The sequence below is a fragment of the Rhinolophus ferrumequinum genome, chromosome 6 (assembly GCF_004115265.2).
Source record: "Rhinolophus ferrumequinum isolate MPI-CBG mRhiFer1 chromosome 6, mRhiFer1_v1.p, whole genome shotgun sequence".
Lineage (NCBI taxonomy): Eukaryota > Metazoa > Chordata > Mammalia > Chiroptera > Rhinolophidae > Rhinolophus > Rhinolophus ferrumequinum.
Window position 1 is genome coordinate 1,393,350 of NC_046289.1, and position 23,569 is coordinate 1,416,918.

At 44.3% G+C, this 23,569-nt stretch overlaps 1 protein-coding gene across 1 annotated transcript in view; it reads right to left on the bottom strand.

Annotated features, from left to right (window-relative positions):
- TDRD9 (tudor domain containing 9) overlaps nt 1-23,569 on the bottom strand; it is a 91,039-nt gene that overhangs the window by 35,079 nt on the left and 32,391 nt on the right. Inside the window, exons 8-13 of the mRNA XM_033108772.1 lie at nt 22,456-22,559; nt 11,034-11,098; nt 7,868-7,922; nt 7,647-7,731; nt 6,338-6,395; nt 3,730-3,834 (exon numbers count right to left, since the gene is read on the bottom strand). Of these exons, the coding sequence (XP_032964663.1) occupies nt 3,730-3,834; nt 6,338-6,395; nt 7,647-7,731; nt 7,868-7,922; nt 11,034-11,098; nt 22,456-22,559 (472 nt within the window). The remainder of the gene's footprint in view (nt 1-3,729; nt 3,835-6,337; nt 6,396-7,646; nt 7,732-7,867; nt 7,923-11,033; nt 11,099-22,455; nt 22,560-23,569) is intronic.

Sequence of the window (23,569 nt, forward strand, 5' to 3'; positions counted from 1 at the left end):
TCCCCGCTCTGGCCATCCTGACACCTCTGCAAAGGCCCACTTCCCAGCGAGAGGGTGGGTACGTACGGGGGCTCAGCACCCCGCTGGGCTGCGGGCATATGGGCTGCGTCATAGAAAGGTATTCTGAGACTGTATTGCTTTCGGAGTAGAAACTCCTTTATCCCAAAACAATACAATAGAAAGAGAGAGAGAGAGAGAGGGTGATGGGAGTGTCCTTAATAAATACCCAGCTTTTTAAAAATGGGGCAGCCCAGGGAGGGGCTTTCCTTCCCCACCTGTGGAGTCAGGAAAGATGGAGGGGGCATCTGGATGCCCCCCGGAGGTGGAGTGGACAGTCTAGACTTCCACCACCACTGTCACCCACCACCTTATCTGCAAATGAAGGGCTGTCTAAGCAGGAAATCCCAAGGTGATTACAAAAACCCCAAACACCTCCCAGAACTGATGAGTGAGTATGGCAGGCACAGCTCACAACACTGACACAAAGACCAGGCACATTTCACACACTGGTAACAGACATGCAAAAACCGAAATGAAAAACGCAATGCCAGTTAGTCGTTCCTAATAAAATGAAGTACTTCGATGGAAACCTACCATGTTTCCCCGAATATAAGACCTAGCTAGACCATCAGCTCTCATGCGTCATTTGGAGCAAAAATATTATATTATAAATATAATATAATATAATATAAAACTATAATACAATATAATATAATATAATATAATATAATATAATATAATATAATATAATATATAATATAACTATAATAGTCTTATAGTAAAATAAGACCGGGTCTTACATTAATTTTTGCTCCAAAAGACGCATGAGAGCTGATGGTCCGGCTAGGTCTTATTTTTGGGAAAACACGGTAACAATGCTCGCACAGGATCTGAGTGCTGACAGTGACAGCGCTGATGAAAGACGTCAGGGACGCCAGGCAAGTGGAGACACACTGAGCCCAGGGGCTGGGAGGCGACACGGTGGACGCATCATTCCCCACACTTACCTACAGATTTAACACAACTCAAGTGAAAATCACAGTGATGTTTTGGGGTACAGACAAGCTTACTCTATGTAGGCAATATGTCTATGTAGGCAAAGTATAACAGCTAAGACAAGTTTGCAAATGAAGAATGAGGGGGAGGAATCGGAGTGTTTGACATTAAGTCTTACTATATAGCTGTCAATATAGAGTGGTACTGGTGGGAGCAAGACATCGATGAATAGAAGAACAGAACCGGAGAGAGACCCACACGAGTCACTCACGTGATGCTCACAGAGGTGCAGAAGCCACTCTGTGGAGGGAGGACTGTGGGGCCAGAACAACTGCACGTCCACAAGTGAAGAAACGAACCTCCACCCAAAGCTCACACCTTGTGCAAAAATTAATTCACACGCATCACGGATGTAAATGAGAAACACAAAGCTATGAAACTTTTACAAGAAAACATGGGAGAAAATCTTTGCAAGCTCGGACCAGGTGAAGAGCTCCAACTCGTGACACCAAGAACACGATTCATACATAACAGGACAACTGACAAACTGGACCTCATCGAAACTTAAAACGTTCTCTAGAAGAGGACGTGAAGACACTGTGAAGAAGTCAGAAAGACAAACTGCAAAATGAAATGGGAGAAAGTATGCGTAAAGCACATTATCTAACAAAGACAGTATCTAGGGCATATAAAGAACTCTCAAAACTCAACAGTAAAAATGCAAACAATCCAATTAGAAAATAGGCAAAAGACAAAGACATTTCACTGCAGACACACAGAAGGCAACCACGCGCAGGAAAAGATCTCACCTCATTAGCCATTAAGGACATGCAATTAAAGTGACAATGATATGTCATCTGTGCCTTTTAGAATGGCCAAAGGAAAAACCAGTGGGAACGCCAGTGCTGCGGAGGGCGTGGAGGGATTGGCTGTACCAGGGCCCAGACTGTGAACTACACAGATTTAACCACCTGACCAGTAAGTGCACTCGGGGGCTCAGGTCCCAGAGACGGGACTTGAGTCCACACACAGCCTGTGCATCAGGGCGCAGTGGCCGAGAACTAGACACTCCTCGATGTCCTCCAGCAGGCAAGGGCGCAATGACTCCCTCTTCAGTAACGAGGAGGGGGAGCTGCTGAAACGCGCAGCAGCTGGTGCGTCTGAAGGACGTCATAGTGAGTGACGCGAGCGGGCCTGAAGAGGTGACACACGGCACGACTGCATTTATACAACATCCTCAAAATGACAAACTACAGACGTGAAGGAGAGCCGCGGGGTGGTGTGGCTACAGGGGAAGCAGCAGGCAGTCCCCTCGAGGCAGTGGAAGCGCCCCGTGTCCTGCTCGAGGTGGTGACACGAATCGCACGCGGCAGCAAAGTGCAGAGAAAGACACGCACAGGAGAGCACGTGACACTGGGACCGACTGAGGCCGCGGTCTCAGTGCCTGTCACCTCCTGTGCCTGTTATGGAAGATGTCACCAGTAGCACGCTGGGCCAAGGGTGTGAGGGATGCTATGTCCTATTTCTGCAACTTCCTGTGGGGGAAAATTTTTCTAATTATAGACATTTTGAACATATGGAAAAGATAGACAAAGGTTAAAACTCCTATAATCTGAAGATGGACCCAAAGATTGCCACTGTTAATATTTCTGTGTATTTATTTCTAAGCAGTTTTGTGTTTGGGGGGTGTTTCGGGCGGGGGAAGTTAAACACAGTGAGATGGCTACAGTTTAATGTCCTTTTCTTCACTTAGCTTTATGACAATGCCTCACTGAGCATGAGGCTTTTCCGTGTGATGACGTCTTCTGACCATGATTTAATGACCACTTCACCTTCTCTCTTAGTCCCTCACTAGGCGAGTCATGTCCAGAGAGGTGACACAGCAAGGTGGTCAGGAATGTGGCTGAAGCCAGATTTCAGCGTTCCAATCTCAGTCCCGCCCCCTCCCACGTACCCTGAGCAAGCTACTCCATTTGCCTTGGCTGTGCCGTGGAGGAAAGGTGTGAACAGTGCACTGCCTCCTAGGCTGGTCTGGGAGTGTGACATGTACACGTGAAACCTCAGCACCGCGCCCACTATGTGCCAGGCATCCATTCTGGATGGCACCACCTTACTGCCCAGCAGGGACTCTTGGAGAGCCCTTCACCCGCCCTCCCCAAAAGGCTCAAGAGCACAGGCCCATCTCAGGGCCCCAGCACGCTGTCCCCTGGAGCCAGTTCCCACAGGCAACTGTAGCGACCTTCCGAGGCACATCATGCCTGTACCCCTACTGTGGCCAAAGCCCCAGCTGCTGACAAAGGACTCCCCACCTTCGTCCCCCCGGTGACACATGCATGTGGCAGCAAATACTGCTGAACCCTCTGTGCCACCCATTGGGAAAGTAACCTTAGAATGATCACAACTCGAACAGAAGTCAGAGGAGGGGTGACCAACAATCAGGCAAGTGCCCACCCAGCTTCCGGAACTTTCACTAATTCACCGTGACAAATGATACTGCTGGAAGTGGCAAAATGCCAACCTACTACGTACAGGGACTGTCACCTAATTCAAGGGACAGTAGAGAAGTATGGGTTTACATGGAGGGTCTTACACTATGAGATGTTGCTTAAATTGTAAAATTGGCTCCAACAAGAAAGTATCTGAATAAGCATAAATGTACAGGGAACAAAGATTTTAAAAAGACACCCGAATGTGCCACCAACACCTCCCTTTGCTGGGACACGGACGCCTTACCTTTTCTCTGGGTACAGCTGGTCTTAGAGGCCCAGCTCAGTCGCAGGCTCTGGTAATTCGTGTCTTCATCACACACCAGAGTTCTAGTCAAACAAAAATCTATAACTGTCATTTAAAAAAAGGAGTGTAAACACCATGCCAAAAAGGAGGAGGACCTGTGAAATCATCACAATGCACAGTGATAAAACTAAACCAACACAGAAGCCTCTGGAAATGCACTGCCCGGGCAGGGCGCTGTGGTCACTCTGTCTTCTAAGGACTGGCAGTCTGGGCACGAAAGACAGAAGCCTGGAGGCGCCGCTGTGCCATCCGCTGAGACCGCCGTCCCTGGGGCACAACGGCCGTGCAGAGGGGCAGGGACTGGGGCCCCGCTGCTCAGGCTGTGCCTCAGGGGCCTCACCTGCGAGCCCAGGTGACAGAGGCCCTGCCACGCGTCTTGGACAGACCCTCCCGTCCTGCCACAGAAGGCGGGCTGCCTCTGCAGCCCCCCACATTCCGAGCCTGAGGCGCGGCAGTGTCCTCTCTCCTTCTGAATACACACCAGGACCACCCTGCCTCCTTCAGGGCTCCCAGCCTCTCAGGCTCTCAACCTCACTCTGCCATCCTTTTCGGGGATTCCGTATCCCCAACAGCAACGCCAGCAGCACCCAGCCTCTCAGGTCCCGAACTCCTCTGCTCCAGCCATCTTGTCTTCCTTCCCAGGGCCACACCTGACACCGTCGTGACCCCTCCCCATCTGAAGGTCAAGCCTCTCTCTCCAGAACCAGAACCAGCTCTTCTCTCACGGTCTGGTAACTCTACAGACGGCCCCGCAGTCTGCCAAGCTCAGGACGGCTGACTGCCCCTCACGCCTCCGCCACACGGCCTCACTTCCCTGCGGACCCAGCCACAGGCCATGGCCCATCCTGCCTGCCATCCACCTTGAACGCCCTGCCCCTTCTCCTTCTGCTTACCTGGCTGGTTCAACCCCAGCCCTGGTCGATTACAACTCTCCACCCACATTGCACAGCTCCAGTGGCCAGAGAGGGAAAAACAAAAGGCCAGCAGCTGTCTGCCCCTTCAATTCCTGGTCACTAGCCTCCAGTGGCCCTCGTCTGGCCACTCTCCCCCTCTGCAGGTACCTACATTATGACTTCTCCTCAAAGCCCTAATGCTTGCTCCCACCTGTCACCTGACCACCAGACCTCCAGCTCACCGACAAAGCAGCGGCCATGAGAAGGTCGCAGACTCCCTCAGCCTCATGTCACAAGGCCTTCTGTCCCCATACATTGGCCTTATTGGGGCCGGGGCAGGCCGCCGCCACATGCCCCATGGAGGCCAGCGCTCCCTCACCTCCTGTCTCCCCTGAACAGCCAGCACCTCTCCCGTCACCAGGAAACGTGATGTCCTGGCCACACTCCCCGTCAGCAGCTGCCTCGCGTCTCTGCTCCCTTTCCAGCCAATGCCCCAGAGTGCTGTCTGGCCTCACTGTCTCTCCTCCTCTGTCCCCATTCCTTCAGGAGCCCATTCCACGCAGGCTTGGCCTCCACGGCAACTGCTCGTCAAGGTCACCAACGACGTCCATGCTGCTAAACCCCACGGCCGATTTTCAGTCGTTGGCAAACTTGACCTACCACCAGCAGGACAGGCCTGTTTGCCCAACGTCCTCAGAGCGCTTTCTAATTTGGCTCCTGGGACTCTGCCCACTGCCCTCTGCAGCCCGTGTCTGCCCTGAGGCACCGCTGCTCCCCCCGCCCCGGGCACACCCTGCTCCTCTGCCCTGGTCTCCAGGCTCACACAGCCTTACCAGGCTCTTCGTCGACCTGCCCCCACCCTCCCAGTCTCCAGCACCTGCAGCTCCACGGTTGAGGCCTCGGGCCACCTGCCACCCCAGGTTTCTCACCACCTCCATGAGCCCTGCAGGCTCCCCCTTTCCAGTCTCCAGAAACCGGCCACGTCTTACTCCTCCTGCATCGAATGCGACTGTGCTGTCCTGTTCCCCATCGGTTCTCGATCAGATTTCTGACGCTCCCCCTCCTCCGCCCATCTGTCGCCCTTGTTGCTCCTCTGCCTCCCTAGGCTAGGTCCCCGCGTGACTGTGCTGGATGTGCGTCAGGCGACGCCATTCCGAGCCTTGGAACTCGGGAACCGTCCTCCATCTCACACCGCAAAGGCCAAAGTCTTGTCTTTTTTTCAGCTTCTTCGGCAAAACCGCCCCCGATTCCCACTCCTAGGACTGCGGACCCCACAGCCCACTTCCTCTCATACACACTATAACTCACGGCGTATTTTTATTTACCTCATTTACTGTCTGTCTCTCAAATACCCACCGAGTATGTTGAGAACAAAGCCTTCTCTGACGGCTATTGCCCCAGCACCTAGAACCCTTCCCGGCCAAGACAGGCCCTGCCCCTTCCAGCACCCCGCCCACGCCCCCACCCGCCCACGCGGGCCTTGCCACCACCCAACGCTCCCTGCGCCTGAACCACTCTGTGCACGGCTCGCTGCTTCTTCAGTTCGAGTCCTGTTCTAGTATCACTTCCTCAGAGACATGTTCCCACAATTCCCGGGGCAAATAAGCTGTAAATAGTACCACTTATGTCGGTCACCCAGAAAACAAGTGTCTTACCGTATTTGACATCTGGAACTGTGACGGAACTCTCTGCAATGTTGGTGGACAGAATAATCTATCAAACACCAAAAAAAGAATCTGATTATACATTGGAAATCATGAGGCAAAGTCAAAACAAAACCTCAAAAATTATTTAAAAGCTTCTAAATGTAAATGCTGGGATCAGATTTTGAAATTAGTCGTTTTCCTGTTTTATACTCATCACAAGTGATCAAGGTGGGAGGGGTGACAGGAGGACAAGTCCATGCAGCGTGGGCTCAACAGCCAAAGCTGCTGTGACCCCCAAATGTGCCCACACCAATGTGGCTCTCGGGCCAGTTACCCACCTCATTTCTCTCATGTACAGAATGCAGACACTGGTAATAGCAACGCTAAGAGGACCACTGGGAGGTCGTGTGGACCACTAAGTGTGAAATGCTCGGTGCTGTGCCTGGCATAAATCAGTGTCACCAGTAGTGCCCTCGTGCCTCCACTGGGCACCTACCCTGGTCAGGCACTGCAGGACTGCTGCAATTTAAGGACGGATATACATATATTGTTGTAATCAGCCTTCCTAGCAGCTCTGCGAAGTAAATATTATGGATTCAACTTTCAAACAACAGAATTAAGTCGTAGGAAGTGATGTGCTGTGTCACACAAACATAGGTGACAGAGACGCAATTCATGTGTCTAACTCCACGTGTACGTGCTTACCCCCTACGCCTCGATGTACTGTCACTTCCTCTTTCCTGGTGGGATCTCTCAGGGACCTGATCACAGGTAACCAGGCACATGCAACACAGCAGGTGCTCAAGAACGGCAGGCAAAAAAACGGGGCACCAACAGCCATCCCTGACCTCAGACATGGCAGCCTCGGGGGTACTGGAGGTACCCATGGGCCAAAAGCACCCCCAGGCTGACGTCTCAGGAAGGGCTGCAGCAAGGACAGCCCTGGGATGAAGCCAGGACTCCCCCTCTCCCCTCACCGCCCGGGAGCTGCAGCACTCGCCCCGGAATGAAGCGTCCATGGTCATGTGAAGCTCTCGAGAAGGGCTGTGAGCTCAACGCTCATACACAACCTGAGGTTCAAAAACTTCTCCTGAGCCAGGACGAGGAGTTAGGCTTCCACCTAAGCGGCCGAGCGGTGACAGGCGCACCCGAGCAGTCACACACTTTAAGGAATTCCGAAGGAACTAAGACCCTCAGCCAACTGATTTACAGACTCAAAGCCCCAACGGGTATTTGGCAGGTGACTGACAGGAGCTGCAGAGCACCTGGCCCAGGGGGTGGGACGGTCACATGCCCAGGGGTTGCTCCAGGCTCCTACCTTCCGGTACCCCGGCACTGGGCTGAGGAAGATGTTGTTCTGCTCCTCCAGGGTCACGCTGGAGTGTAGCGGGTAGACCTGCAGCCTAGGATACGGGACGCAGTCAGAGCTCCACCAGGGCTCACCAAGGCTAACTGCTCACTGAGACAATCCAACGGATTCAAGGCAGAAACAACACAACGGCTTCTGAGCAAAAATGCAGCGGTATCATTCAAACACACCTTTTGTGAACCAGGTTTGTGAGAAGTTCGTGCATACAGTTTATTTCTCCCAGACCTAGGGAAGAAAAAAGGTGGAGGGAAAGAAAAAGATTTGTATTTACTGCTAAAAACCAACCTTTAAATTAAGATGACATCTTTTTCAGAAAAGGCTCTACCAATTCTTTTTATTGGAATGTTTTATCTTCTTCGTGTATCAGAAGTACAAGTGAAAATGTACAATGACACTGACTACTAGTAACTCAAAAAGATGAAAAACCTATATTCTTCTAGTGTTTTCCTTTCCACAATAGTGACTGCCTGTGAATGAGTAATTTTACATTTCACATTTCTTTTTTTCCCCCACTGATTTTCCAAATTTCCTGTAATGCGCATGCAAAATTTTACAACCAAAAAATAATATTAAGAAACTCTTGGTCACAGAGAGATGCTATTCTCATTAGCTTTACACAGTGTTTATTGATACAGGAAGCTTACACGTGCTTTTGCCTCATCCTGAATTACCAGTATTTGAACCTCTTACAGGTTGAACTGTGGCCACCAGAAGACGTTAAAGTCCTAAACCAGTCAGGACCCTTCCTTGGCAAATGTGATTAGTTAAGGTGAGTCAGACTGGAGTAGGACGAGCCCTCAATACCACAGCATTCCCATAAACTCCTAACAGAAAGCCAACAAAAAAAGCTGCAAAATATCGTTCACAAATAGCTGAGCCGGGCGATGGCCAGCAGTGGACAGGTGTTCCCCACACGTCAGGCGTCCTGGCTGGCATGGCCGTGGCTCTGCTCTACCAGTGTGCCTCAACACAGCATCACGCGCACGAAGTTTCTGACGAGTATTTCCCGGGGCAAATGACCCCACTGTCAGCTGATGGTGCTTCCCGGAATCAACACTGCTCCACAGCAACCGAAGGGAGACGTGACGGAAGCTGTAAGCGCCTGGACGGACCCCAGTCAGAGACGCTTCTGGCCTGCGAGCTTCCTGAGTCCGCCAGCCTCAGCACAGACGCTCACGTGCTCTACAGATCCTTTCACCACAAAAGGCTGAATTGCTATCACAAGGTTTAACCATTAAGATGATCAAAGTATAGTTTTGAAAAAGAACAATGTAACATAAATTCATCTCTTCAGGTATTTTAAGAGCCTATTTTCTCAAATACTGAGCAAGAAACTCAAGGATTACCCTAATGATTCTCATGGTATTACAATAACAATACTATGATTATTTCATTTTATTAAATAAGCCTTACATTTTTTAAAGAAATAGACCAAAAAATCATCAGATTTGTATGGAACCACAAAAGACCCCGAATAGCCAAAGCTGTCTTAAGAAAAAAGAACAATACTAGAGGTATCATACTCCCTGACTTTAGCTTATACTACAGGGCAACAATAATCAAAACAGCATGGTATTGACAGAAAAACAGACACATAGACCAATGGAATAGAACTGAGAACCCAGAGATAAAACCACATAAATATGGGCAGACAATTTTTGACAAAGAAGCTAAAAACATACAATGGAGAAAAGACAGCCTCTTCAATAAATGGTGCTGGGAGAATTGGATAGCCACGTGCAAAAGAATGAAACTGGACTGCTGTCTGTCACCATGTACCAAAATTAATTCAAAATGGATCAAAGACTTAAGCATAAGATCTGAAACAATAAACTGCATAGAAGAAAACATAGGTACTAAACTTATGGACCTTGGGTTCAAAGAACATTTTATGAATTTGACTCCAAAGGCAAGGGAAGTAAAAGCTAAAATAAATGAATGGGACTATATCAAACTTAAAAGCTTCTGCACAGCAAAAGAAACCATCGACAAAATAAAGAGGCAACCAACTGCATGGGAGAAGATTTTTGCAAACAGTGCCTCTGATAAGGGGCTAATATCCAAAATATACAAGGAACTCATGAAACTCAACAACAAAAAAACAAACAACCCAATTGAAAAATGAGCAGACGACCTGAAGAGACATTTCTCCAAAGAGGACATACAAATGGCAAATAGACATATGAAAAAATGCTCAACATCACTAATCATCAGAGAAATGCAAATAAAAACTACAATGAGATATCACCTCACCCCAGTCAGAATGGCTATCATCAAGACAAATAGTAACAAGTGTTGGAGAGTCTGTGGAGAAAAAGGAACCCTCATACACTGTTGGTGGGAATGCAGACTGGTGCAGCCGCTATGGAAGGCAGTGTGGAGGTTCCTCAAAAAATTACAAATAGAATTACCATATGACCCAGCAATCCCTCTCCTGGGTATCTACCCAAGAAATCTGAAAACATTTATACATAAAGACACGTGTGCTCCAATGTTCACTGCAGCTGTATTTACGGTGGCCAAGACCTGGAAACAACCAAAATGTCCTTCAATAGATGAATGGATAAAGAAGTTGTGGTATATATATAAATGGAATACTGTTCGGCGGTAAGAAAAGATGAAATAGGACCATTTGTGACAACATGGATGGATCTTCAGATTATAATGCTAAGCGAAATAAGTCAGACATAAAAATCAGAGAACCATATGATTTCACTGATATGTGATATATAAACCAAAAACAACAAAAGAACAAGACAAACAAGTGAGAAACAAAAACTCATAGACACAGACAATAGTTTAGTGGTTACCAGAGGGTAAGGGGGGAAAGAAAGGGCTGGTAGATGAGGGTAAAGGGGAACAAATATATGGTGATGGAAGGAGAACTGACTCTGGATGGTGAACACACAATGGGATTTATAGATGATGTAATACAGAATTGTAAACCTGAAATCTATGTAACTTTAATAACAATTGTCACCCTAGTAAACTTTAATTAAAAAAAAATAAGCCTTAAATATAGATCGATGACAATTACCTCACATTTATAACCACAAACATATAACAAAGCAAATTTAACAAAGTATTTTACTGAAAATTTTGAAAGGGGTAAGACTACCTTCAAAAAATTAACTTTTTCATTAGCAATCTTTGTAGCAATACAAAGGTTATATAGTAAGACGTCAAACTGAAAATCACATTTGTTCACATTCTAGGGGGTGTAAAGAGACCCGTATGGTGAATACCACTTTTCCTGGTATGTGCCAGACACACCCTTAGCCTCTGCCCGGGTGGGAGGGGCATTACAATTGCAGGTCATGGAAGGATGGCACTCACCTGGCAGAAACACCAACACGCTGCTCCGCTCCGACACAAATGGGGCACCCGACCAGGTCTTGATCCTATGAAAATGTGAGGTGCACAAATATTAACTAAGGCTACGACAGCCATGGCTTTTCCAGAACCCTAATACTGCAGTTTCTGAGCTTGAAAGGCTCTTACAGATCAGGCAGCAGATGTTCTTTCTCTCACATGAAAATGCAAACTCCCAAGGATAAACCACTCCCCAAGGCCCCACGATCACTCGGGGGACCCCAAGCCTCTTGACTCCCATTATTTTCTCCTATAAAAACTCACTATCTGTAAAATTTTTCCTTGAAATTTAGTTATTGTAATCCAGAACCTCAAAATACGAAACATTTACAATAACCACAAGCAAACTGTAAACTCTACAGAGTCCAAACTAATATTAGAAAGCACTCTCACAGGGCAAGATCTCAAATTATCCACTCGCCCCGACTCATGTCAATACATTTACTTTGTGTGAAATGAGAACCTTCTCTCCTCTGCAGACTTGGGAGCCCCTTCTATGCCAAAACACGGTTCTTTGAAAAGACCAACAAAGTTGACAAATCTTGAACTAGTTTGACCAAAAGAAGAGAGAAGACTCAAATTACTAGAATCAGAAATGAAACAGAGGACATTAATACTGATGTTACAGAAATAAATTAAATGAAACAAATGAGACAGCTTACGTGAAATGGATAGTTTCCTAAAAAGGCACAAACTATTGAAACTGACCCAAGAAAAAGCAGACAATCTGAATAGGCCTATAACAAATGGAGAGACTGAATTGGCCATTTTAAAACTACCCATAAAGAAAAGCCCAGATCTCAACGGCTTCATAACTAAATTCTATCAAACATTCCAAGAATACCAATTCTTCACAAACTCTTCCGAAAAACAGAACATTTTGTAACTCATTCTATGTGACCAGTACTACCGTGATACCAAAACCAAAGTCTTCACAAGAAAACTACAGACCAATATCTCTTATGAAAATGAATGTAAAAATCCTCAACAAAATACTAGCAAACCAAATCCAGAAACACAGAAAGTGAATTGTCCACCATGACCAAGTGGGATTTATACCAGGTTTGCAAAGTTGATTTAACATCTGAAAACCAACTAATGTAATGCACCACATCAACAGAAAAAAAATCACATGATTATCTCAACAGACACAGAAAAAGATGTAACAAATTCTAACACTCTTTCATAATAAAGGACTCAACAAATTAAGAACAGAAGTGAACTCCCTCAAACTGGTAAAGCTCATCTGGAAAAAGCCCACAGTGAACATTACACTTACTCGTGGAACCAGATCAGGAACAAGACAAGGGTGTCCACTGGTGCCACTTCTAGTCAACACCGTCCTGGAGGTTCCAGGGCAATCAAGCAAGAAAAATAAATAAAAGGCATCCAGATTGGAAAGGAAGAACTAAAACTCTCCCTATTTCTAGACGACATGATCCTGTAAATAGGAAATCCTACTAGAACTAACAATTGAGCTCAACAAGGTTGCAAGATACAAGATAAATATATAAAAATCAACTGTTATCTCTATACACCTGCAATGATCTGAAAATGAAATTGATAAATTCATTCACAATAGCATCAAAAAGAATAAAACACAGGAATAAATTTAACAAGATAACTGCAAGACTTATACACTGAAAACTATTGCACTGTTGAAAAAAACTACGGAAAATCATCCCATTGATGGACTAGAAGACTTAATGTTGTGAAGATGGCAATACTCCCCCAAATGATCTACACATTCAACACAATCCGTTTCAGAATCCTAGCTGGCTTCTTTGTAGAAATTGACAGGCTGGTTCTAAACTTCACGTGGCACTGGAAGGGACTCAGAACAGCCACAACAACCCCAAAGAAGAATCAAGTCAGGAAGACTCACACTTCGGATTTCAAAATTACTTCAAGGCAAGGGAATCAAGACAGTGTGAACTGTTGCAGGACAGACACACAGATCCATGGAACATAACTGAGAGCCCAGAAACAAACCCACACATATCCAGTCGACTGCTTTCTGACGAGGCTGCCAGCCCTGGCCAGTGGGGAAGAACAGTGCTGGGGGAAGTGGCCAGCACGATGCTGAAACAGGAAGCTGGACTTTTACCTCACACACACACAAAGTAACTCAATATGGACCCAAGACCTAAATGAAAGAGCCAAAACTGTAACACACTTAAAAAACAACACAGAGATAAACCTTCATGGCCCTGATTTGGCAATGGATACTTAAAAGCATGAGCAACAAAAGAAAAAAATAGATAAATTGAATTTCATCAAAATTAAAAACTTCTGTGCTTCAAAGAATATGATCAAGAAAATAGAAAAACAACCCACAGAATGGGAGAAAATATTTGCAAATCATATATCTGATAAGAGGTTTGTGTCTAAACGAAAATGATAACACAACGACCCAAAATCTATGGGATGCAGTGAAAGCAGTCCTAAGAGGGAAATTCATAGCATTGCAGGCCAACTTAAAGAAACAAGAAAAATCACTAATCAACAGTTTATCTTCACACTTAAGGGATCTGGAAAAAGAACAGCAAAATAAGCCCAAAGGAGTACAAGGAAGGAGATAATAAAGATCACAGCGGAAATAAATGAAATAGGAACCAGAAAAACAATACAAAAGATCAATGAACCCAAGAGTTGGTTTTTAGAGAAGATAAACAAAATCAACAAACTTTTAGCCAGATTCATCAAAAAAAAGAGAGAGGACCCAAATTAATAAAATCAGAAATGAAAGAGGAGAAGTGAAAACAGAAACCACAAAAATACAAAAAAAATTTAAGAAATTACAATGAGCAACTATATGCCAACAAATTTGACAATCTGGAAGAAATGGACAATTTTCTAGAAGCGTACAACCTTCCAAGGCTAACTCAAGAAGAAACAGAAAACCTGAATAGACTGATTACTACCAGGGAAATTGAATCAGTAATCAACAATCTCCAAACAAACAAAAGCCCTGGACCTGATGGCTTTACAGGTGAATTGCACAAAACATTCAAAAAAGAATTATCACCTGTTCTCCTCAAGCTCTTCCAAAAAATCCAGGAGGGAAGGCTCCCAAACACTTTTTACGAGGCCACTATCACCCTGATCTTAAAATCAGACAAAGACACTACAAAAAAAGAAAACTACAGGTCGATATCTCTAATGAACATAGATGCAAAAATCCTCAACAAAATATTAGCGAACAGAATTCAGCAATACATTAAAAAGATCATACACCATGATCAAGTGGGATTCATCCCTGGTATGCAAGGGTGGTTCAACATCCACAAATCAATTAATGTGATACACCACATTAACAAAATGAAAAATAAAAACCATATGATCATATCAATAGATGCAGAAAAAGCATTTGACAAAATCCAGGAGCAATTTATGATAAAAACCCTTAAGAAAGTGGGAATAGAGGGATTATATCTCAACATAATAAAGGCCATATATGATAAACCCACAGCTAACATCATACTCAATGGGGAAAAGCTAAAACCATTCCCCTTAAGATCAGGAACAAGGCAAGGTTGTCCACTTTCTTAACTTCTATTCAACATAGTGCTGGAAGTTCTAACCGCAGCAATCAGGCAAGAAAGAGAAATAAAAGGCATCCAAATTGGTAAGGAGGAAGTAAAATTGTCATTATATGTAGATGACATGATACTATATAGAGAGAACTCAAAAGACTCCACCAAGAAACTATTAGAGCTGATAAATGAATTTAGTAAAGTAGCAGGATACAAAATTAATATTCAGAAATCAGTTGCATTTGTATATACCAATAATAAAACATCAGAAGGAGAAATTAAGAAAACAATCCCATTTACAATTGCTTCAAAGACTATAAAATACCTGGGAATAAATTTAACCAAAGAAGTAAAAGATCTGTACTCAGAAAATTATAAGACACTGAAGAAAAAAATGAAAGAAGATACAAATAGATGGAAACACATACCATATTCATGGATAGGAAGAATCAATATAGTTAAAATGTCCATACTGTCTAAGGCAATATACATATTCAATGCAATTCCTATCAAACTCCCAATGACGTTTTTCACAGAAATAGAACATGTAATCCTAAAATTTATGTGGAACCATAAAAGACTGCGGATAGCCTCAGCAATCTTGAAAAATAAGAACAAAGTGGGAGGTATCACGATACCTGACATCAAATTATACTGCAAGGCTACAGTAATCAAAACAGAATGGTACTGGCATAAAAAGACACATAGATCAATGGAACAGAATAGAGAGCCCAGAAATAAATCCACGCCTATATGGTCATTTAATCTATGACAATGGAAGCAACGATTTATGGTGGGGTAAAGACAGTCTATTCAATAAACGGTGCTGGGAAACCTGGACAGACACATGCAAAAAAATGAAGCTGGACCACCTCCTTACACCATATACAAAAATAAATTCAAAATGGCTTAAAGACTTAAATGTAAGATCTGAAACCATAAAATTCCTAGAAGAAAATATAGCAAGAAACTTTACAGACATTACCCAGACTAAGATTTTTACTGATACATCCCCTCGGGCAAGGGAAGTAAGAGAAAAAACAAACATGTGGGATTACATCAAACTAAAAAGTTTTTTCACAGCAAAGGAAACCATCAGTAAAACAAAAAGGGATCCTACTGAATGGGAAAAGATATTTGTCAATGATATATCCAATAAGGGGTTAATATCACAAATTTATAAAAAACTCACTCAACTCAACTCCAAAAAACCAAACAACCCAATTAAAAAATGGGCAGAGGACATGAAGAGACACTTTTCTAAAAAGGACATACAGATGGCAAACAGACATATGAAAAAATGCTTAACCTCACTACCCATCAGAGAAATGTAAATAAAAACCACAATGAGATACCACCTCACCCCAGTCAAAATGGCTATCAATAAATCAACAAACAAGTGCTGGTGCGGATGTGGAGAAAAGGGAACCCTTCTACACTGTTGGTGGAATTGCAGATTGGTGCAGCCACTATGGAAAACAGTATGGAGGTATCTCAAAAATCTGAAAATGGAACTACCTTATGATCCAGCAATTCCACTCCTAGGTATCTATCCAGAGAAATCCAAAACTCTAATTCAAAAAATCTTTATGCACTCCTATGTTTATTGCAGCACTATACACAATAGCCAAGACATGGAAACAACCGAAATGCCCATCGGTAGATGACTGGATTAAGAAACTGTGGTACATTTATACAATGGAGTATTATGCAGCCATAAAGAAAAAAGAAATCCTACCATTTGCAACAACATGGATGGACCTAGAGAACATTATGTTGAGTGAAATAAGTCAGACAGAGAAAGACAAATACCATATGATCTCACTTACATGTGGAATCTAAAGAAAAGAAGTGAATGAATTAATCAGAAACAGTTTTGGAGACAAAGAGGAAAAACTGAGGGTTGCTAGATGGGAAGGGGGGTGGGGATAAGGGGGAAGGTGAGGGGATTAGAAAACAGTCGGTAACCACAAGATGGCCACGGGGTTTTGAAAATTAATTTGGGGAATGTAATCAATAATGTTGTGGAGATTTTGTAGAGTATCCGATGGACACTTGTCTCATTAGGGAGACCACCTCAGGGGTGATGTAGATGCCTGATCACTGCACTGTGCACCTGAAGCTGAAGCTGAACAATAATGAACGTCAACTACAAGTTTATGTATATATGTGTATGTATGTCTATAGTTACAAGCAGCGGAGTACAGCATTAGGAATAGAGACAGTGGAAATGCAATGGCTCTGTGCGATGTCAGAGGGATAGAGGGTGGGGGGAGGGGGGTTGACACAGTGTGAGATATAAATGATAAATGTCTAACTATTACATTGTTTTGTGCACCGGAAAATAAAAAAATAAAAATAAAAAAACAAGAATGCTACAACAATAAGCCAGAAAAGGAGACAGTGACTGGGCAGGAAGGTAACAGTAAACAGGCAGTAGTAGGGTTCTCAACATATGGTGGAGGCAGCGCTGACAGGACTCGTTCAGGAAATGAATGAGAGAGGCGATTACATTACTGGCGCATGAATGAATCAATATTGATCAAATACCAAAAAAAGAGGTTTGTGTCTAGAATATATACAACGAACTCTTACAATTCAATAATAAGAGTAAAATCAATTGAAAATGGACAAAGGATTTATGTGTCTATAACGAAGTAAACATGAAGCACATGTCTCTGAAGAGGATACAAAACTAAGCACCTGGAAAGAAGATCAGCATCACTGCCAGCAGGGAAATAAGTCAGAACCACAGTGCGCTATCACTTCACCCAGGGGCGCCAGAATCAGAAGGTCAGAAAGCAACCAGTGCTGGCGAGAACGTGGAGAAACGGGACCCTCGTGAGCTGCTGGTGGGACATAAAGGGGTGCAGATGCTCTGGAAAACAGTCTGGCACTCCTCAAATGATTAAAGAGTTAGGGATGATCCAGAACACCACCAGGGTATACACTCAAGAAACATGAAAGTACATGCCCACCTAGGAAGCTGGACACACGTTCAGCAGCATTAGTCCTAGCAGCCAAAGGAGGGGACAGCCTAACTCGCCATCAACAAAGCGGGTAACAAAATGGGGTCCCTGACACACTGCAGGAGGACTCGGTCCCACACAGGGGATGCAGGCCAGAGTGCAGCTGCCTCCGAACACGACACAGCAGAGCATATGAGCTACCATCACAGAAGTGACCAGATAAAAAGTCATTGCTTCCATATTCACATCAAAGTGAAAGAATGAAAACAAAATAAATAACTATTCAACTTAAAAAGATGAAAAACAATAATAAACCAAAAAGCAGAAGGAAGGAAATGATGGTAAAAGTAAACACTGACTTAGTGAAGAGAAAGAGAACAACACATTGAAATCGGGTTCTTTAAAATGTTTCAAACAGGCACCTAGTAAACAGATGAACCTAGCTTTAAAATAAACTGATTACCAGTGAGAATTACTATTCCAAGTACTATTCGAAAACGGATCTCTATGGCTGTACATCAAGTGGGATATATTCAAGAACAAAACAAACAGCAAAGAAATTTTACACCTCACTCAATAGGTTTAGTTTTAGAAGGAATATCACTATTATACTTTTTTTTTTAAGATTTTATTGGGGAAGGGGAACAGGACTTTAATGGGGAACAGTGTGTATTTCCAGGGCTTTTTCCAAGTCAAGTTGTTGTCCTTTCAGTCTTAGTTGTGGAGGGCACAGCTCAACTCCAGTTGCCATTGTTTAGCTGCAGGGGGCGCAACCCACCATCCCTTGTGGGAGTCGAACCGGCAACCTTGTGATTGAGAGCCCGTGCTCCAACTGAGCCATCCGGGAGCTCGCGGCAGCTCAGCTCAAGGTGCCGTATTCAATCTTAGTTGCCGGGGGCAGAGTCCACCATCCCTTGCTGTAGTCGAGGAATTGAACTGGCAACCTTGTGGTTGAGAGCCCACTGGCTCATGTGGGAATCGAACCAGCAGCCTTCAGCGTTAGGAGCATGGAGCTCCAACTGCCTGAGCCACCGGGCCGGCCCCGACTATTATATTTTTGAAACTATTTTATCATTACATTATGGGGAAAAACAAATAAAAAATAATTTTGAAAAAGCACTAAAAATATAAAAGAAAAATCAAGGTAAGACCAATGTCAAATGTAGACTGACATATCAATATGAATTTATAATAATTTAAAAATACATTTCCGGCTCTGTCTGCTTCAAAGCCTCAGAAACAGTGACACCCGCAGGCAGCAGTGAGCACACCCAGATCAGACTCACTAACAACACTTCTCACTCGACACATGGGTGACTCCCGACCTACTGCAGGGAGAGAACAAAGTGGACAGCCTGGGGCATCCCGTGCCGGAAGCAAGTAAATGCCATGTGTCAAAGAACAGGAGCCAGCTTAAAAAGGCTCCTGCTGGCCAAAGTGTGGGCAACTGATCATCAAAATGGAAAACTCACCGTAATTAACTTTGACACTTTAAATCAGTCAAAATCCATGTGTCTCAAGAGAACGAGAAGACAAGCCACAGACTGAGAGAAAACATTTGCAAAAGACATATAAAGGACTGTTATCCCAAATGTATACAGAACTATTAAATGTCAACAATTAGAAAACGAACAACCTAATTAAAAATGGGCAAAAGACCTGAACAGACACCTCACCAAAGAAGACATACAGATGACAACCACATGAAAAGATGTTCCACATCACATGTCATCAGGGGAATGCAAATTAAAACAATGCGATACTACAACACACCTATCAGAATGGCCAGAAACCAGAAGAGTGACAAGACCAGAGACGACGTGGGGCCACAGCCTCTCTCAGTCACTGCTGGGGGGCGGAGAGAGTGCAAATGGTGCGGCCACTTCAGAAGACAGTATGGAGGTTTCTTACCAAACTAAACATATTCTTATCATACGATCCAGCAATCACATTCGTTGGTATTTATCCAAAGACGCTGAAAATGTATGTCCACACAAAAACCTGCACCTGCCTGGTTAGAGCAGCTTTATTCATTAACGCCTAAAATTTGGAAACTAAGACATCCTTCAGTAGGTGATGGGTACACAAACTGTGGTCCATCCAGACAGTGGAATATTATCAGCACTAAAAAGAGAACGAGTTATCAAACCATGAAAAGACATGAAGGAACCTTAAATGCATATGAAGCTAGTCTGAAAAGGCTACATACGGTGTAATTCCAACTCTATGACATTCTGAAAAAGGCAAAACTACGGAGACATAAAAAGATCAGTAGTTGCCAGGGATTAAGGGGAAGGAAAAATAAACAGAGCACAGAGGCTTTGGGGCAGTGAAACTACTCTGTCTGGCACTAATAGTGGATACATGTCATCATACACTTGTCAAAACACCAAAAGTGAACCCTAGTGTCAACTATGAACTCTGGATGATGACGACGTGTCAAGTGTAAAACATATCCTACTCTGGTGCAAAACGGTGACGGTAGGGAAGGTTGTGGACATGTGGCGGAGGGGGTATATGGGAACTTTCTGTACTTTCTGTTCAGTTTTGCTGTAAACCTAAAACTGCTCTAAAAATAAAGTTTATTTAAAGGAAGAAAAAAAATCCATGAGCCCACTGTTGACAGGAAAAGAATGAGAGAGATATAAGAAAAGAGACAGGATAATAAAAGGAAAATTCCTCTTTACAGAATGATGTCAGGGAATAAATAAGAACATCACTAATGTAATGACTGGCCCAGACCAGACCAGCAGTGGGTGCTGACAGCTGCTCGGTGGAAGGCTGTTGGGAAGCAACAGAGACACCAGGGGCAGGCCCCGCAAACCCAAGGGGCGGGGAGATCCATGAGAAGAAACCACACCTGCTCACAGCAGTCAACCTGCAGAACGCCAAAGAGCGCCCCAGAAGTTGGCCAGACCAAAAGCAGACTTACCACAAGGAACATTTACATCAAAAGGTGACTTCTCACCGTAATAAGATTATTAGGAAAATCATCAAAGCATAGAAAGAGCAATAAAAACAAGTGCATATAATGTATGTAAACATCTCAATAAAGTTATTTAAACAAAAATTAGAACTGTGGTACATTTATACAATGGGGTATTGCTCGGCTATAAAGAAGAATGAAACCTTACCATTTGCAAAAATATAGATGGACCTAGAGAACATCATGCTAAGTGAAATAAGTCAGAAGGAAAAAGACAAATACCATATGATCTCACTTACATATGGAATCTAAAGAACTGAATAAATGAGCAAAGTAATCAGAAATAGTCTCAGAAATATAGAGGAAAAACTGATGGTTGCTAGATGGGAGGGGGGTGGGGGTGAAGGAGAACGTCAGGGGATCAAAAAGCACAAATCGGTAACCACAATATTGCCATGGGGACATGAAAGTCAGTTTAGGGAATATAATCAATAATGTTGTAAAGATTTTGTAGGGTGCCAGATGGGCACTTGTCTTATTAGGGAGACCACTTCATGGACGGTGTAGATGCCTGACCACTGCACTGTATACCTGAAGATGAATAATACTGAATGTTAACTATAATTTAATATATGTGTAGTCACGGGACATGGAGTACAGCACAGGGAATAGAGTCAATGGAATTGTAACAGCTACATACGATGTCAGAGGGGCAACAGATTGGGGGAGGGGGTTGTCACTTTGTGAGGGGTGAAATGTCTAACTATTACATTGTTGTGTACACCTGAAACTAATTTAAAAAAAAGAAAAAATAAAAAAAAATAGGAAAAGTAGAAGGATGGAGAGAATTAAATAACAAACCCAAATTTTATACCTAACAAAACTATTTCAAGAATGAGAATGAAATAAAGACATTTTTAGCTAAATAAAAACTGAGAACGTTGATCAACAGACTCTTAAAGCAATTTTTGAAGGGCACACTTTAGGAAGGATGAGAACGATCTAAGAAGAAAAGTCCAGGACACAGACAGAATGATGAATAAATACGATGATATCCATTTGGATAAATCTAAGCACACTGGTGATATAAACAGTACCCAAAACGGCGTGAGCTTACAAACAGAGCTAAAATAGCACACAGTGCGTGAAGCCAGAAGGGGCGATGGCTAGAATATGGCCACCAAATGCTAAGGTCTGCTCAGGGCACTGGAAGACAGTGAGTGGCTGCACACTCCAGTGTGGTCACATTTCACAACTAGCGGCTGAAGAAGGGAAGCACAGGGTGTGGACGTGTCCCCACAGCCCACAGGGAACAGCAACCCCAGCTTCGAGGGCTGGCTGCCATGACCAGCGGAAACCCATTTCATTGTTCGCTGTTCTGATACATAAATTATATTTATGAGCTAGAGTAAGATGTCACAGGAAAGGTCCGGAACAGAATATACTGTTTAAAAACTACAGGCTCTGGCCACCACTTATAACCTAAAAGTGTTGCTGAGGGAAAAATGTGCTCCAGGTCCCCAAGGGACAGCTAATGAATAACCGTCTGGACGAGAACAGGACACTGCTTTGAGCTGGGAACATATCTTTGTAAGAAATGGAAAGAAAGGCAAAGAAAGGCCTGCAACAGTTTCTCGAAAGAAGCCCTCTAAGTTTCACCTCAGGGCTGCGGTGAAAGCTCAGAGTGGTGACTTCCACGTGTCTGAAAAATGATTCCACCTTCAGGCTGTGGTTTCAAGCCTTTAACTGTCAGTCCTGAAACGGTACTGGGCATGGTCTTAACTACTCCAAAGTGCAATTTCAGGGAAAAATTTACAAGACACTAACTTTATTTTTAAATATATAGAGTGACTGCTGAAAAAGTACCTGTAGGTCAATCTCAGTTTTATTAAAAAAAACACTAACAAGTGTCACAGTGCACAACACATGCTTTCAGACCAGCTGGCGTCTCTTACCCACTCTCCTTCATGTCCACGTCATCAAACATCTGAATGAGGGCGACAGCGACTTCGTATATGTCCTTCGTGATCACCGGCTCCTCCAGCAGCTGAGGAGAGAGCTAGACCCAGGAAAGAAGTTGGAACACCAGAACTGAGGCACCGGGGATTCCGGGGTGGGATGGGGCCCTCCCCTTCAGTACATCACTGCAACAGACACCCCCAATGACAGGACCGTGTGCAGTCAGTATTTAGCACTTGCTACGTATCCGGCACCACTGAAGGCACCTGACACAGGAAACGGAAGGTCCCAGGACCCCCTGACCCTGTCCCTGCAGCAAGGATGCGTCAGCGCCCAAATAGCAGAAGTGAAATGTCCGGCAGGAACCAACTTTAAAGACACAGAGTGAGTTGTTCCAAACGCCCATGGAGCCCGGGGAGTGTCTGGTCCCAGAGTCAGAGCCCTTCCCCTCTGTCAAGCCCTACCTCGAACAGCCCCAGAGGTCCACCTCGTCACGCGTGGGAAAGAGACCTTGGAAATCGCCAGTACCAGGCAAAGGCAATACCCCCCCACACCCCAGTTTCTGCCAATCTGTAGTAATAATGTCACCGCGTCTTAGCATGCTACCAAGGTGCAGGCGGTCACCAGACTACTTTTAATTGTGTGTCACAGCCAAGCTGCCCAGTAATCGTAACTTGCCCTCGGGGCACCCCCCAGAACACTGGGGCTCAGCCACAAGCAAACCCCCCAGTGAGGTAAGAATCACTGCTCTGAGCAGATAGCCTCACAGGACTGGGGTCACCACTGCGTAAGTACCCGCTCCGACATCCGGGATGACAGTCATGTCAGGACTTCATATCACCATAGTGGTTTTTTCCCACCGAGAGTAAGAAAGCTCTTTCTCTCTAATGATTTCGCTCACCAAACACTACGTGCAGATGACATGTGATTCCGTCAAGGACACAGCGAAAGAACTCTTCAGCTGATGAGAAGCTAGCCACAAATGTAAACTTTTATTTTCAATTTTTACTTAGAGTACACTAAGTCAGCTAATATTCAAATCATCCATTTTTCATTTTTATTACAATTCTACTAAAGTATGACAAAACTGCCTTTTATTTCATCAATAAT